This window comes from Suncus etruscus, chromosome 17, assembly GCF_024139225.1.
Source record: "Suncus etruscus isolate mSunEtr1 chromosome 17, mSunEtr1.pri.cur, whole genome shotgun sequence".
Taxonomy (NCBI): domain Eukaryota; kingdom Metazoa; phylum Chordata; class Mammalia; order Eulipotyphla; family Soricidae; genus Suncus; species Suncus etruscus.
In genome coordinates, this window is record NC_064864.1 from 40189969 (window position 1) to 40202909 (window position 12941).

At 45.1% G+C, this 12941-nt stretch overlaps 1 protein-coding gene across 1 annotated transcript in view; it reads left to right on the forward strand.

Moving 5' to 3' along the window:
* Positions 1-10103, forward strand: part of DNTT (DNA nucleotidylexotransferase) — a 38637-nt gene extending 28534 nt beyond the window's left edge. The window contains exons 8-11 of the mRNA XM_049790404.1: positions 683-791; positions 4210-4455; positions 8164-8247; positions 10017-10103. Coding sequence (XP_049646361.1) covers positions 683-791; positions 4210-4455; positions 8164-8247; positions 10017-10103 — 526 coding nt within the window. The remainder of the gene's footprint in view (positions 1-682; positions 792-4209; positions 4456-8163; positions 8248-10016) is intronic.
* The last annotated feature ends 2838 nt before the right edge of the window (positions 10104-12941 follow it).

Genomic DNA, 12941 nt, shown 5'->3' on the forward strand with positions numbered 1-12941 from the left:
TCTTATGCTAAGACACCATTTAGATGCCACCTCCTCAAAAAAAAAAAAAAAAAAAAGACCTTCCTTGTCTCATCCTCCAGGCTGGGTAAAACCCTTCCTTAGTCCCTAGACAACTGCCAAGGAATTTATCTGTCTGTGTGCTTTTTCCAATAGAGTTTTAGAACTCAGTATTCTAAGAAAACTAGTGCCTAGAGTCTGGAACAGATAGGCACTCTAGAAATATTGGCTGAGTCAAAAAATGAATCAGTGAATGGTCCTTTCTCAGATGTATGCAGTTGTTGATCTGCATTCCAGGTCTCCAATTCAGGAATCAAGTCTTTTGTTCACCTTGCCCCTTTTCCCCTCACACTTACTTCAACTTTTGTGATGAAGGAGATTGAAGCATAATTCTAAGAGCTTTATCTTATGTTGTGTGAACACAATCTTTGGTTTGTTTGTCATTCTAATCTCCATGTCCACATATGTGCATGTGTAGAAGAAATAATACCCTCTGTTAGTTTTACCCACAGGCACATAATTTTATAATACTGTTTATGATTTTTGAGTCATAGATTTATTTTCCAAGGATCAAAGGTTAAAAACACTCATGAGCCATAAATGTAAACACAGGGCATAAGAACAAAGGTGGTTTTTAAGCGTGAGAACTAAAAATCAAATTTATTCCATTTTCAACTTTTATCAGAGGTAAGAAGATTGGACATGATGTAGACTTTCTAATTACCAGTCCAGGATCAACAGAACAAGACGAGCAACAACTCTTACAAAATGTGATCAACACATGGGAAAGGAAGGTAAGAAGAAAGATCAAAGTAGGGTATTCAAGAATGCTATTACTATATTTAAATTGTGTACATGATTTTCCTGTACATATGTGCAAAGGCCATGAATTGACTCATTTATTTAAATTGGTTTTTGGGGGAGTTTGTGGGGAGTCTTCTCAAACAGTGTGTGCACAGGAGGCCCTGGTTCCTTCCTATCTTGCTCTAGGGAGGGTTCAATGTTAGGGTTTGAGGATGTGCTCAGAATCTGTGGCCATTCCAACCCTACACAGAGTCCTCCAGAGCTGCCGGGAGTGGGGAAGGGGACCATGTTATGTGTGGTGCCCAGGAAGGAAACATGGTCAACCACATGCAAGAAAAGCAACTTCACTCCTGCACTCTCTACTTCCATCTTATTAATTTTAAATTATTTTAATGATTCATACAATACCCTATGGCACATAATGAGATCTTTGCATCTGGAAGTAAATGTGTTGGCTCTACCTTGCTGACACACCCTTGCTTTATTGGAAAAGGGGCCAAGGGCGATTGTAATTCTGCTCTGGACATCCAGAGGCACAAACATAGACAAAGTGTATTTTCTGTGAGGACCCATTTGTCTGGGCCACAGGTGGAGGCAGCTTGCTCAAACTGAAAGTCAGGGAAGTCAGTCCACAAGGTGTGGCAGTGCTTCATATGCTATGATGAAGTGGGAAGTGGGGAAGCAGTGAGGGGGACTGGGCCAAACATAGACCAGACTCACTCAGGACTGAGGGACCAGGTTATCCAGGGATCTAAAGAGGAAAATTAAGGAGCAAATTTTCCTGGCCAAGAAAAGTGGGGCCAGCAGAGTCATCAAAGAGAAGGGGGTCAGATGAGGCAGCACAGGGCAGACCTGCAGCCAGGACAGGGTGGGGAATACGGGAATACGAGCTTGGGTCCAGCAGACCTGTTTGGTCCTGCCTTCTGATCCAGGAGTATGGAGGGAATGGAGGTGCTTCTGTACTTCTTCCACTGTTCTTCCCAGGTTTTCATGCATACTCACTGCTGGCCACCAGTCATCAGGTAAGATGTGGGCTTCTAGCACAGCCCCATCTGTTCCTTTGTCTGCTTGACCTATGAGGCTGCTGCATCTTCCAAGTGTCTCTTTTCCTGCCCCTTTCCTGACTGTAACTCAATGTCTGAATGGCAGAAGAGATCCTTAATGCCTGCCTGTTGGAGGGTGGGCATGATGTGGCCATGTTCCTCCTGCCCAGCCTCCCCTGTCTCAGTCAGGTATCATTCTTCCCCCAACCCCTATGCCCATGAGTCACTTACTGATACATGGGGCTACCACAGAGCCCAAAGTGGTCAACAGACCAGCCTCCTCCTCACCTTGGGAGTAAAAGAAGCAAAAGCGTTTCCTGTCCCACTGTTACACTTCGCCCCTCCATCTGATCCTAAACCAGAGCACAGATTGTGGGATTGTGGGGGATGGTGCCCCTAGAGAGCAGGGCCCAGGTCTGCAAACACCTGGGGTAGCATCTGTGGGTCAGTGCCAAGCCAAACTGACCCTGTTAAGCCCTCAGGGAAGTGCAGGAGGAAAGGAAAGAAGAAGCTGAGGGCTGAGCCTGCTCACCCCAGCTAACCCCTTTAGGACAGTCACAGTGCAGAGTTCTGGTCCCCAGGAATAGGAAACAGACATAGACCTGGGACTCTACAGGCTCTGGAGGGGAACCAAAACTTCCAGGAATTTTACAGAAGAAAAAGAAATGACTAAAGAGAGATGGCAACAGGGAAGTATCAGAACCGGTCTTGACTGCTCAGGACAGAGTGACAGAGGGGCGGTCCTAGAGGCAGTGGGAAGGGGAGGGTAGAGGGGAGGTACAGTGGGGTATATGGACAGAAGGTATAGGCAGGTGTATTGGGATAGATGGGTGATACATTAAGTTTGACAGGAGACATAATGGGGTTGGAGGGGTACCTTCTGCCCTAATGTGTCTGCATTTTCAGGTGGTGCCTTTTTTTTTAAAGCACGGTTCCCAAATGCCTGTGAAATTCAAAACAGATCACTCTCCAGGTCATTAGTCTAATAGCAGTCTATTAAGTGTCACTATCCTGCAAGGCAAGAGAGAACAAATATCAGGAAGCCAGTCTATTGAAGACTTCAGGGAAGTGGCTATTAGTGCAAAATTGTCTTCAAAGTGAGCCTTGTTGATAGTTTCATAAAACATGCTTTCAAACAGTACTGGACTAAGAAGTTGACACAAATGGTTGCTCTGCTAGACAAAGGTAAGTTTCTTCAGAGGAGCCAGTTTCCCAGGCTGCACTGAGCCACATCCACCACCTCCTCCTGCAGGACTCTCTGGCCTTGGGGTCTCTGCTTATTCTGTTCTAATTCTCTACCCTACTGGGGCTCTTAGGGACAAGAGCACCCTCTTTTGAGATTAGCAAGAGATAAAGGACTCTTCCCATTAAGCATTTTGTTGGGTACAATTCTAACAATGTATTTGAGTGTTGCAGAAAAAATGCAAGATATTTCTAATCATAGAACCTGAGCTCAAAAGTGAATCAGCAGCTTTCATACATAAATCTTGTTAAAATGCCAATTCTCTGACCTCCACCCCCACCCTGGGGACAGGATCCTTTGTTTCAGGATCCATCCTTTCCCTAATAGATTTCTGATAAGTTTTATTAGAAGACTGCTGCTAAGATGAGATCATTTGACCTCCTAGACAATGTATGATGGCAAGTCACACACCCTCACAGCTATAAGTATTTTGCAGTTATTTGCTGTCCAAGTTGCACCTTAGATGGAGCAGTGACTTTCTTGTTTCTGCCTATCCCTACTGTATCTCATGCATTGGAAGAGGGTTTCTGTGCTGGGTGTCACTGCTAAAGCACATTCATGACTAGCATCACTTGTTTATCCCAGTTTCCAAGACACACAAAACCCTCATCTCTGGCAAAAAGAATTTCCTTACCAAGAGCCCCCAGAAATAGAGTTGTCCTGACTAATAGCAAGACTGAACATCAGTCACAATTTTTGGATCAAATAAACCAGTGCTCTAAGAGGGAGGCTAGGTTGGAACAACAGCATGGAGTATGTTTGCTGTTTCTTCTGGGCTGAAGAGACTTTGCTGGATTGGTGTTTTCTCCTGTTTTTTGCTTGTTTGTTTGTTTGTTTGGGTTTTTTTTTTCAGGAATGCAGAGGAAGGTTCCATAGCATTACCAAGTGGTGCCCTTAACTGTCTGTTTAATCACTAAATTTCCCCCTACCAAGGGGGAGTGCATGTCTTACCTGGCTTCCTCTTCCAATATTCCTGGGACCTCATCTGACAAGGAAAAAATAAAACAAAGTTCTACCCAGCTTGACAAAGCCTTTGTGAAGGCCCTTCAAGAGGCCCTACAGGGAACCTCCTGGAACCTCTAACCCTGGAGGCCTCATCCAGAATCTTCTGTGTCTTTTCAGAAATTACTTCTATACTACGACCTTGTGGAGTCAACATTTGAGAAGCTCAAGTTACCTAGCAGGAAAGTGGATGCTTTAGATCATTTTCAAAAATGTTTTCTGATTTTAAAATTGCACCATCAGAGGGTGGCAGGCACCAAAGCCAACCAGCAGGAAGGGAAGGCCTGGAAGGCTGTGCGCGTGGACCTCATTGTATGCCCTTACGAACGCCGTGCCTTCGCCCTGCTGGGCTGGACTGGCTCCCGGGTAAGGGCTATGGGGAGGGTTCACTCTTCGCGTCCCAAACTACCTGTGCTTTGAGTAAAATGAGTCATTGGAAAGTTTAATCTGGGTGATGAGAGATCACTTATTCATTCATGTCTTCGGCTGTTTTTGCTTTGGGTAGGAATAATTTCAACACCAACCCTCTGACCCTAGAAAGGGACTGATAGACTTCCTGAGTAGCAGGAAGTTGGGAAATAGTCCGTAGTTTCTGTATTGGTTCCAAGACTTTACCTTGGGGAAGAGTCTGCTGGAAAGGGAGCTATTTTTTTTTTCGGGCCACACCCGTTTGATGCTCAGGGGTTACTCCTGGCTATGCGCTCAGAAATTGCCCCTGGCTTGGGGGACCATATGGGACGCTGGGGATTGAACCTCGATCCTTCCTTGGCTAGCGCTTGAAAAGCAGACACCTTACCTCTAGCGCCACCTTGCCTGCCCCGGGACCTATTCTTTAAAAGTCTCAGGTGATGCCCCTTCCCCTCCTCCTGCCACTTAGGGATTGTTGGCAGGAATGGTTGCCTTTGTCCTTTTCTCTTCCGGGGAGAGGGTTTGGGTCACAACTGGCAGGGCTCAGGGGCTATTCCTGGATCTTTGCTCAGGGATCACTCCTAGCTGTACTCTGGGGAAAATACGCAGAGCCAGGGATCAAGCCCAGTTGACTCTAGGCAAGGCAAATGCCCTATCAGCTGTCCCATCTCTGCGGCCTCCAGTTCTTTTCTTTTTTGTTTTGATTTTGGGTCATATTTGATGTGACTGTGTTCAGGAGATTCTCCAGACTTGCAGTCAGGAATTACTCCTAGCAGCGTACAGGGAACCATATGGGATGCCAGGGATAAAATCCAGGTCTGCCACATGCAAGGCATAAGAGTCCTATCTTCTAAATGGTCACTTTGTCTCTCCTCAGTCCCCATTTCTTTTTCAAGACCAGCATGTTGCAGCATGTTTGGTCTCTCAGATTCTCACAATGACTGCTCTTATGCAGAACATGACATAATGCACTTCTTAGCAGGGTGGCTGAAATAGAGCCTAGATGCCCCACCTGTGACAGGTGGGGTGTCCTCCCAGGGCCCAGTGAAAGGCCCCACCAGAAGTGATCCCTGGTTGCAAAGTCCTGAGCATTACTGGCTGTGACCCCAAACCAAAGCAAACAAGAAAACCCCAAACAAAATAGCTTGTTTTTTAGTTTAACTTGCTTTCAGTCAAGAGTGGTGGCTGTGTTTGTCAGATGTAGGGAGCACAGGGATGTGGGAATGATTGCAGAGTAGTACCTCATCTAATTTAGTCTCTACTTCCCCCAAATTTTGAAAAGTATCTCTTCCTTAGATAAGAGAGACAGCATAGAAATTGAGGCACTTGTCTTGTGTGAGGCTAGCCCCGGTTCAATCCCTGGCACCCAGTGGTTCCTAACTTACTGAGTTCCTAATTTCCTCACTTACTGAGTCAGCTGTAATGATGTGGCAGTGTAATTCCCAGCACCCCATACCACTAGCACTGAACTGCCTGAGAAATGGGACCAAGCCACCAGGTGGCACAATGCTAGAATCTGGCAATTTGATGCCCCACATGGGGCCATGTGAGGCAGAGGTAGAACTTGGGTCCTTGCATATATAAGACCTGTTCTCTTGCCTGTCACGTTGCAGTGAACTCTTGTAGTCTCTGCATGTTCAGTGAAATCTCCCCTGCCCTTACCTCTTTGAACTCCATTTCCAGGCTCTCTCTTCGCTAAAGCCTTTGTTCCCTCTGCCTGGCTCAGAGGCCACCTGGCGGAGACCTTCACTTCTATCACCTCCTTTCTCAGACCTCATTCAGGCACATTTTGTCCACAGCAGTTACCTTTTAACCTTCCTGATTATTGATGGACTCATTTACCAAGACTTTTCTGCATCCCCTGCTTGAATTCAAAACTCCCCAGAGCAGAAATCATTGTGATGCTTCTTATTAGAGTCCAAGCTTGTAACTGCCTGCTTAATAATTTCTTGTTGCATGACTATTATTACACTTCAAATGAGAATTTGGAGATTAATAATAATATATGCACATATTTTATTACTATATTTCATTAATATGTAATTAATAATCTCCTTATGGCTTTAACCATCTATGGGGATATGCTCCTGGGGATTTAACAGAGGAGTCCTGGGATTTTTATTAGCATTCAACTGTGAGCTCAGGACTGTTGATTCTGCCCCCATGAGCCATTATGGACCCCGATGGGGGCGTGGGAGGAATGAGGTGGGAGGGAGGGAGGCTGAGGACTGGCCCGTTCTTCCACAAAGCAGCAACTTCTGCTTTTCACCTCCAACCCAGCCCTAGTCCACACAGAACTGCCAGTTGCAAAGGAAGCCAGATCTCCTAGAACGCGAAACGGCTTGTTACCACTAGAGGGCGCAGTGATCCCACACACTCTCCCCAATACCTCATGCAAAGGGTTTTTGGAATGTTTCTCCCAGAATAACGCACTTCGGACTGGAGAGAAAATACAGCGGGTAAAAATACAAGCACCTCTCGCATGTTTCAGTTCCTGGCACTATATATAATACCAATGCCAACCTCCCCCACCCCACCAATGAAAGAAAATACACTTCAAAGTAGCATTTATTGTCCTCCATTCCTCAGATTTTCCTGTTTCCTATTAAGCTGCAAGTTTTGCTCTCTGACCTCATTTTAGGAAATGCTTGCTATTTTGGGGTAGGTAGCTTAGACTGTCCTCTCATGAACTCTCTCTCTCTCTGTCTCTCTCTCTGTCTCTCTCTGTCTCTCTGTCTCTCTGTCTCTGTCTCTGTCTTTGTCTCTGTCTCTCTGTCTCTGTCTCTCTGTCTCTCTCTGTCTGTCTCTGTCTCTCTGTCTCTCTCTGTCTCTGTCTCTCTGTCTCTTTGTCTCTGTCTCTTTGTCTCTCTGTCTCTTTGTCTCTCTGTCTCTCTCTCTGTCTCTCTCTCTCTCTGTCTCTCTCTCTCTCTCTCTCTCTCTCTCTCTCTCTCTCTCTCTCTCTGTCTCTCTCTCTCTCTCTCCCCACCCCCGTGAGGCTTCAGGAATCTTATGCACACATCCTGCATCCTCCTGTTTGACCACCAACATTCACAGAAATTGGATGATTTGCTAAGAGATGGACATACAGCCTGATGGGAACTAATATCTGGCTAAACTCTGGTTCCCCTGAAGTCTTTGACAATAATGCTATGAAAGCAATAATAACAACAAACTATTATTAATTTAACATATACCCTGAGCTAGATTTTATTCTGGACACAATCTTCATAGTGTTCAGTTATTCACTCAACAAGTACTGGCCAAGACTTTCTTGTCCCTAGGTGCTATATGAGGAGGAGGAATTGTTCTGCATAAAACCAATCTGAGAGGACTGGAATGCTAGTAAGTGGGTAGGACATTTGCCTTGCATGCAGACAACCTGAGTTCGATCCCCGGCATTCCACATGGTCCCCTGAACTTTCCAGGAATGATTTATGAACACAGAGCCAGAAGTAACCTGGAGCCCCAACAGGTGTGACCAAGAAACAACCAAAAATTGGGTTTTTGTTTCCAGAACCTGACTGGAGTGTGCAAGTCCAAGTCTTGGGCTGTTTAGCAGAGCTGAGTATTTCGTAATTAGGACTGGTGACTCCAAATATTCAATATTGAGATCATTCTAGACAGGAGAGTAATTGACTGTAATTGACTGTAATTTTCTCCTGCCAGCAATTTGAGAGAGATCTCCGGCGCTATGCCACACATGAGAGGAAGATGATTCTGGACAACCATGCTCTGTATGACAAGACGAAGGTAGAGTTGGGTCCCTGAGGGCAGACCCCAGCCTCATCCCCAGCCTCCTGGAGGACCCTCAAGCAACTGATACTAGTTTGGCTGCTTTTACCGAGTGACCTTTTCCTGGTGCTCTCAGATGAAGGCAACTGGAAAGATCCCAAAGGAAACACAGTCCCCACTTGATCTGGAATGCACCAATGGGGTGGGATTCAAAGATAATGAGCTGGGCCCAGAGAGATAGCACAGCGGCGTTTGCCTTGCAAGCAGCCGATCCAGGACCTAAGGTGGTTGGTTCGAATCCCAGTGTCCCATATGGTCCCCCGTGCCTGCCAGGAGCTATTTCTGAGCAGACAGTCAGGAGTAACCCCTGAGCATTGCCGGGTGTGGCCCAAAAACCAAACCAAACCAAACAAAACAAAACAAAACAAAAAAGCAAAGATAATGAGCCTGGCACCAGAGCAATAGTACAGCAGGTAGGGAGTTTGCTTTCCACAAGGTCAACCTGGGTTCAATTTCTGGAATCCTATATGGTTCCCATGTACCACCAGGAGTTATCCCTGAGCACAGAGTCCAGAGTTACCCCTAAGCATTGTTCTGTGTAGCCCCAAAACCAAATAAAAAAAAAAGATGAGCTAGTTGAGGTTCCCCAAACAATCTCAGCAGTAAACATACCTTGAGTTTGGTTTATCCTTAGTGGTTGCAAAGGAAATCAAAATGCCTCAATCTGCAACACTCTTGAGGGCAGATGGCAGCCACATATTGAGTGACCTCTGAGATCAGTAATGAACATTTACTGCCAGGAGGATTCCCAGAGCTACCCACGCTGCAATTCATCAGCTAACAGCCAGGCTTTTTCAGCAGCTGAGATACCTTGGGGTGCTGGTTTTCAATGAAACATGCTTAGTGAGAGCTGTCCCAGATATACATGTCAAGAAGCCAAATGACTTAGTTAAAACAAACAAACAAAAGAAGTTTGACTAATATATGTGGTAACCAAATTCAGATAAAGCTGTATACAGGTGATCAATATGGGTTTCATTCTTCAGCTGTGGTTTCCAATGGGTCCCATTCTTCCTGCTTAGCTACCTACAGAAAGAGCCTCTTTGCTAATAATTATAGTAAGAATCCCAGTTCATATCCTGTAATTCCCTCTGCATTCTCCATATCACCAGTACCTACTTCTGGGTGTCCATTAGATTATCCAGAGCTTTTAAGTAATCATATGAAATCTCCTGATATTCTGATTTCACTGAACTGGGATTTTTATAAGCTCATGCAATGAGTAAGCATGTTAAGAAAAACATTCTTCAAGTTTTAATGAAGAATTGTGATTAAGAACTAAAGAGGAAAAAAAATAAAAATCTTTAGTAGGGCCGGAGAGATAGCACAGTGGTAGGGCATTTGGCTTGCATGCGGCTTCCCAGGACAGACCTAGGTTCGATCCCTGACGTCCTATATGGTCCCACAAGCCAAGAGCAATTTCTGAGCACATAGCTAGGAGTAACCCCTGAGCATCACCAGTGTGACACAATGCCCCCTCCCCCAAAAAATCTTTAGCAAATATGTAAAACTGTCACAATTTTATCATAATTTATCATTAATATATTTGGGGTGGAGAAAGTATTAACAATTCCATAAGTCAATTAAGACGATGTTTTATATTCAGAAACATAGAATTACATTTTGGCACCAGTTGATTCCAACAAAACAGATATACTTTTCTTCTGTAGGCACTGAAATGCTTCGCAAAAATATCTAAATGCACATATTTCTTGTTATACTTTCAGAGGATATTTCTCAAAGCAGAAACTGAAGAAGAAATTTTTGCACATCTGGGACTGGATTACATTGATCCCTGGGAAAGAAACGCCTAGAAAAAAGTTGTCAACATTTTTTGTTAGTTTTCTTTTTTTTTCATTTTTGTTTTCAAGTAAAATAAATTATGTAGGAATACACTAGTACGAAATATCCTGGAAATGTTACAGTCTTCAAGCTTTATGCAAATGCAGATTGCTTCTAGAAAAAAAATCATTTTGAAACATGTTAAGGCACCACATGTGAATTGTTTTTCCTCTAATATGCCCTTTCTGCAATTCTCACTGCACTTTTTCCATAGAAACAGCGTGGTAGTTGTGGCTGGTTTCCAAGGAGCCTTATCCAATTTCTCTGCCCACAGTCTTGCTGAAATACTGTACATGCCAATAAAAATAAGATCAAACAACATCTTGGGGTATTTTTTCATGCAAATATTATAAATGTCTTTAAAAATGTAGTAACTACATGAAAAACTGAAGAGTTTGAAATTTACCTGGTGGGAGAAAGGTTTTAGAACAGTGTTCCCTGAAGTGGACCATACCCCAGTGCATAGCTGGAATGATGAGGCACCAGTAGAAACTTGGGAGTCCAACTAGGGGACACTTCATTCACTTCAAGAAAGTAGGTTTTCAGCAGGTGCTGAGTAATGTCTTTTTCTGATTAAAAAAAAAAAAAAGCGTGGGGACTTCTGGCTTAGCACATGTGGAGATGAAAGGGGATTCTGAGGCTCTGGTCAGTGCCTATCTCTAGCCTCCCAGCACAGGCCCTGGAGTCCGCATCCATCCCCAGGAGCAACCGTGAAAATGGAGTCACTCCTTGTCCCCAGCTCAAAGTCGCTCTCTGAGCTTAGTAGCCTCCTTTCTCTCACAGGAAGATGCTCCCCAGATCTCATTTTAGGATGAGGTGAGGGAGACGGCCTTGGCTTAGGCAGCCTTGGGAACACCCCAGATGCAAGCCTATTTGGACTTTCTGCTTCCTCGAGAGAGGGGCAGAAGCCTAAAAGCAGCCTGCACCAGGGACCTCAGCCTTCCAGGAGGTATCCTAGTCTCCTTTCCCTCTCTGACAGAGAGTGGGGGGCCCAGAGCCAAGTCTGATACCGCTCCAGGCCCAGAGAAGGAAACACTTATCCACTCATCGAGGTACTGGTGCCAGGAGGTGAGGCCTGTCAGTGAGAGGCACTGACTTCTCAGAACAGACAGCCTGACCTCAGAGGCTTCACCAGCCTCTTCCCCCTGAACTGGGCCCTGGTCTGTTCCCCATGGCCCCTCTCTCCTCCTGGGACCAGAGACCATTTCCTTCACCTCCTCACAGCAGAGACTGGAGATGAGCCTGCACACACTATAAGGCTTTTCAATGTCTTCAAGATCCAGATGAAGGTCACATTCTAGGCCTGAAAGGGAGGAAATTATGCCCTGACATTGAGGGGAAAACCACAAAGGTCAAGGGCACAGCTTCAGAGTGGGTGGGGGTATTGAGGAGTTGGATTCATTCACACACACTGTATCCAGAACCAAGGTTTCTGGGCTTTTGTTTTGGGCCACATTTGGAGGTGCTCAGGGATGACTTGTGCTTAGGGACTACTCCTGGCAGTGTTGGGTGGGTGAGCAAATGAAGAGTCTGCAGCATGCAAAACAAGTGCCTAACTCCTACTATCTCTCCGCTCCTATTATTTTCCTGAAAAAAGATTCTAATAAATGGCAGATGAAGAGATTTTTGCCCATCCAGGATCCCAAAGGTTGAAGCAACTGCTCACTTTAGGAGCTTCATAAACCTCTAAATGAGCAAGCATGGAGTTTTGTGTGTAGAAAACATTGACTTTTAATGTGTCATAAAAATTCTGATCGTGACCTTAGACTTCCTTTCTTTGAATACACATATTTCAGTGAGAAAAGGCGAGTCAGCGTAAGGAGAAGGGTGGTAAATATTGCCAGTGGCATCATGGAGAGAGCACAGGTTTGAGACAGAGATGTGGTATATGTTGGGGAGAGGACAAAGGGATTTGGGACTGGTGCCTAGGGAACATGCAGCAGCTGGTTCTCTTTTCCACCAGGATCTGCTTAAGGCTGCCGGGACATACAGAAAGAAGCCCTGGAGGTGCATGAAATTTCCTCATAGGCATATCTCAGAGACGCTAAACATGTGTTTCCTTATTTGGAAAGGTCTGTTAGGGATTTGAAAGACTCCCCTGTTAAAATTCCAGTTCTCTGCTCTAGGCTTGAACTCTATTAAATCTGGTGCTGATGAATTGTTAGTACTCTGCTTTCACTGGTGTCACCAGCTCTAGATGTAGTGCGTCTCCTGGTGGTCAAAAAGAGCCACCTGGCAAGTCCCACCTGATCAAGTGAGAAGCTTGAGGATTGGTTTCACCAGTCTTGGTAAACCAGTCATTACAAGAAGGACTAATCCTGCCCCATAGCTCTCAGTGCATGATGTCTGATTCAGCAGATAGGTACACAGACTGGGTCCCCTAACTGCTAACTGTGTGGTTGTGGAGAAGTTATCTACAGTAACCTTTCTGAGCCTATTTCTGCTTCCATTATGGAATACTCTGTACACTGACTCCAGCTCTTCTTGTGATGGAGTAGTTGAGGCTGTGCTGTAAAGTACTTGATTACAGGACTCACGGCTTTGAGAAGGAACAAAGATCATATAAACAATGAGCTGGATAGAAGTAATAACCAGCTTTACTCACAGATTAGTAGCTGGTTAGTATCCAGGGTCAAAGCTTGAGTTCAAGCTGCAGACAAACAGCTAGTCTTTCAGGTACTTTCTATAGCCTGTCAGACAGACTCAGCTCGACTCCCAGCATCATTCTGCCATGTGACTATTCTTTCGCCTCTTTCTCAGTTTCAGGGAGCCTGAGTTCTGTGGGCTGGAAGAACCCCTCAGAGTTTGTC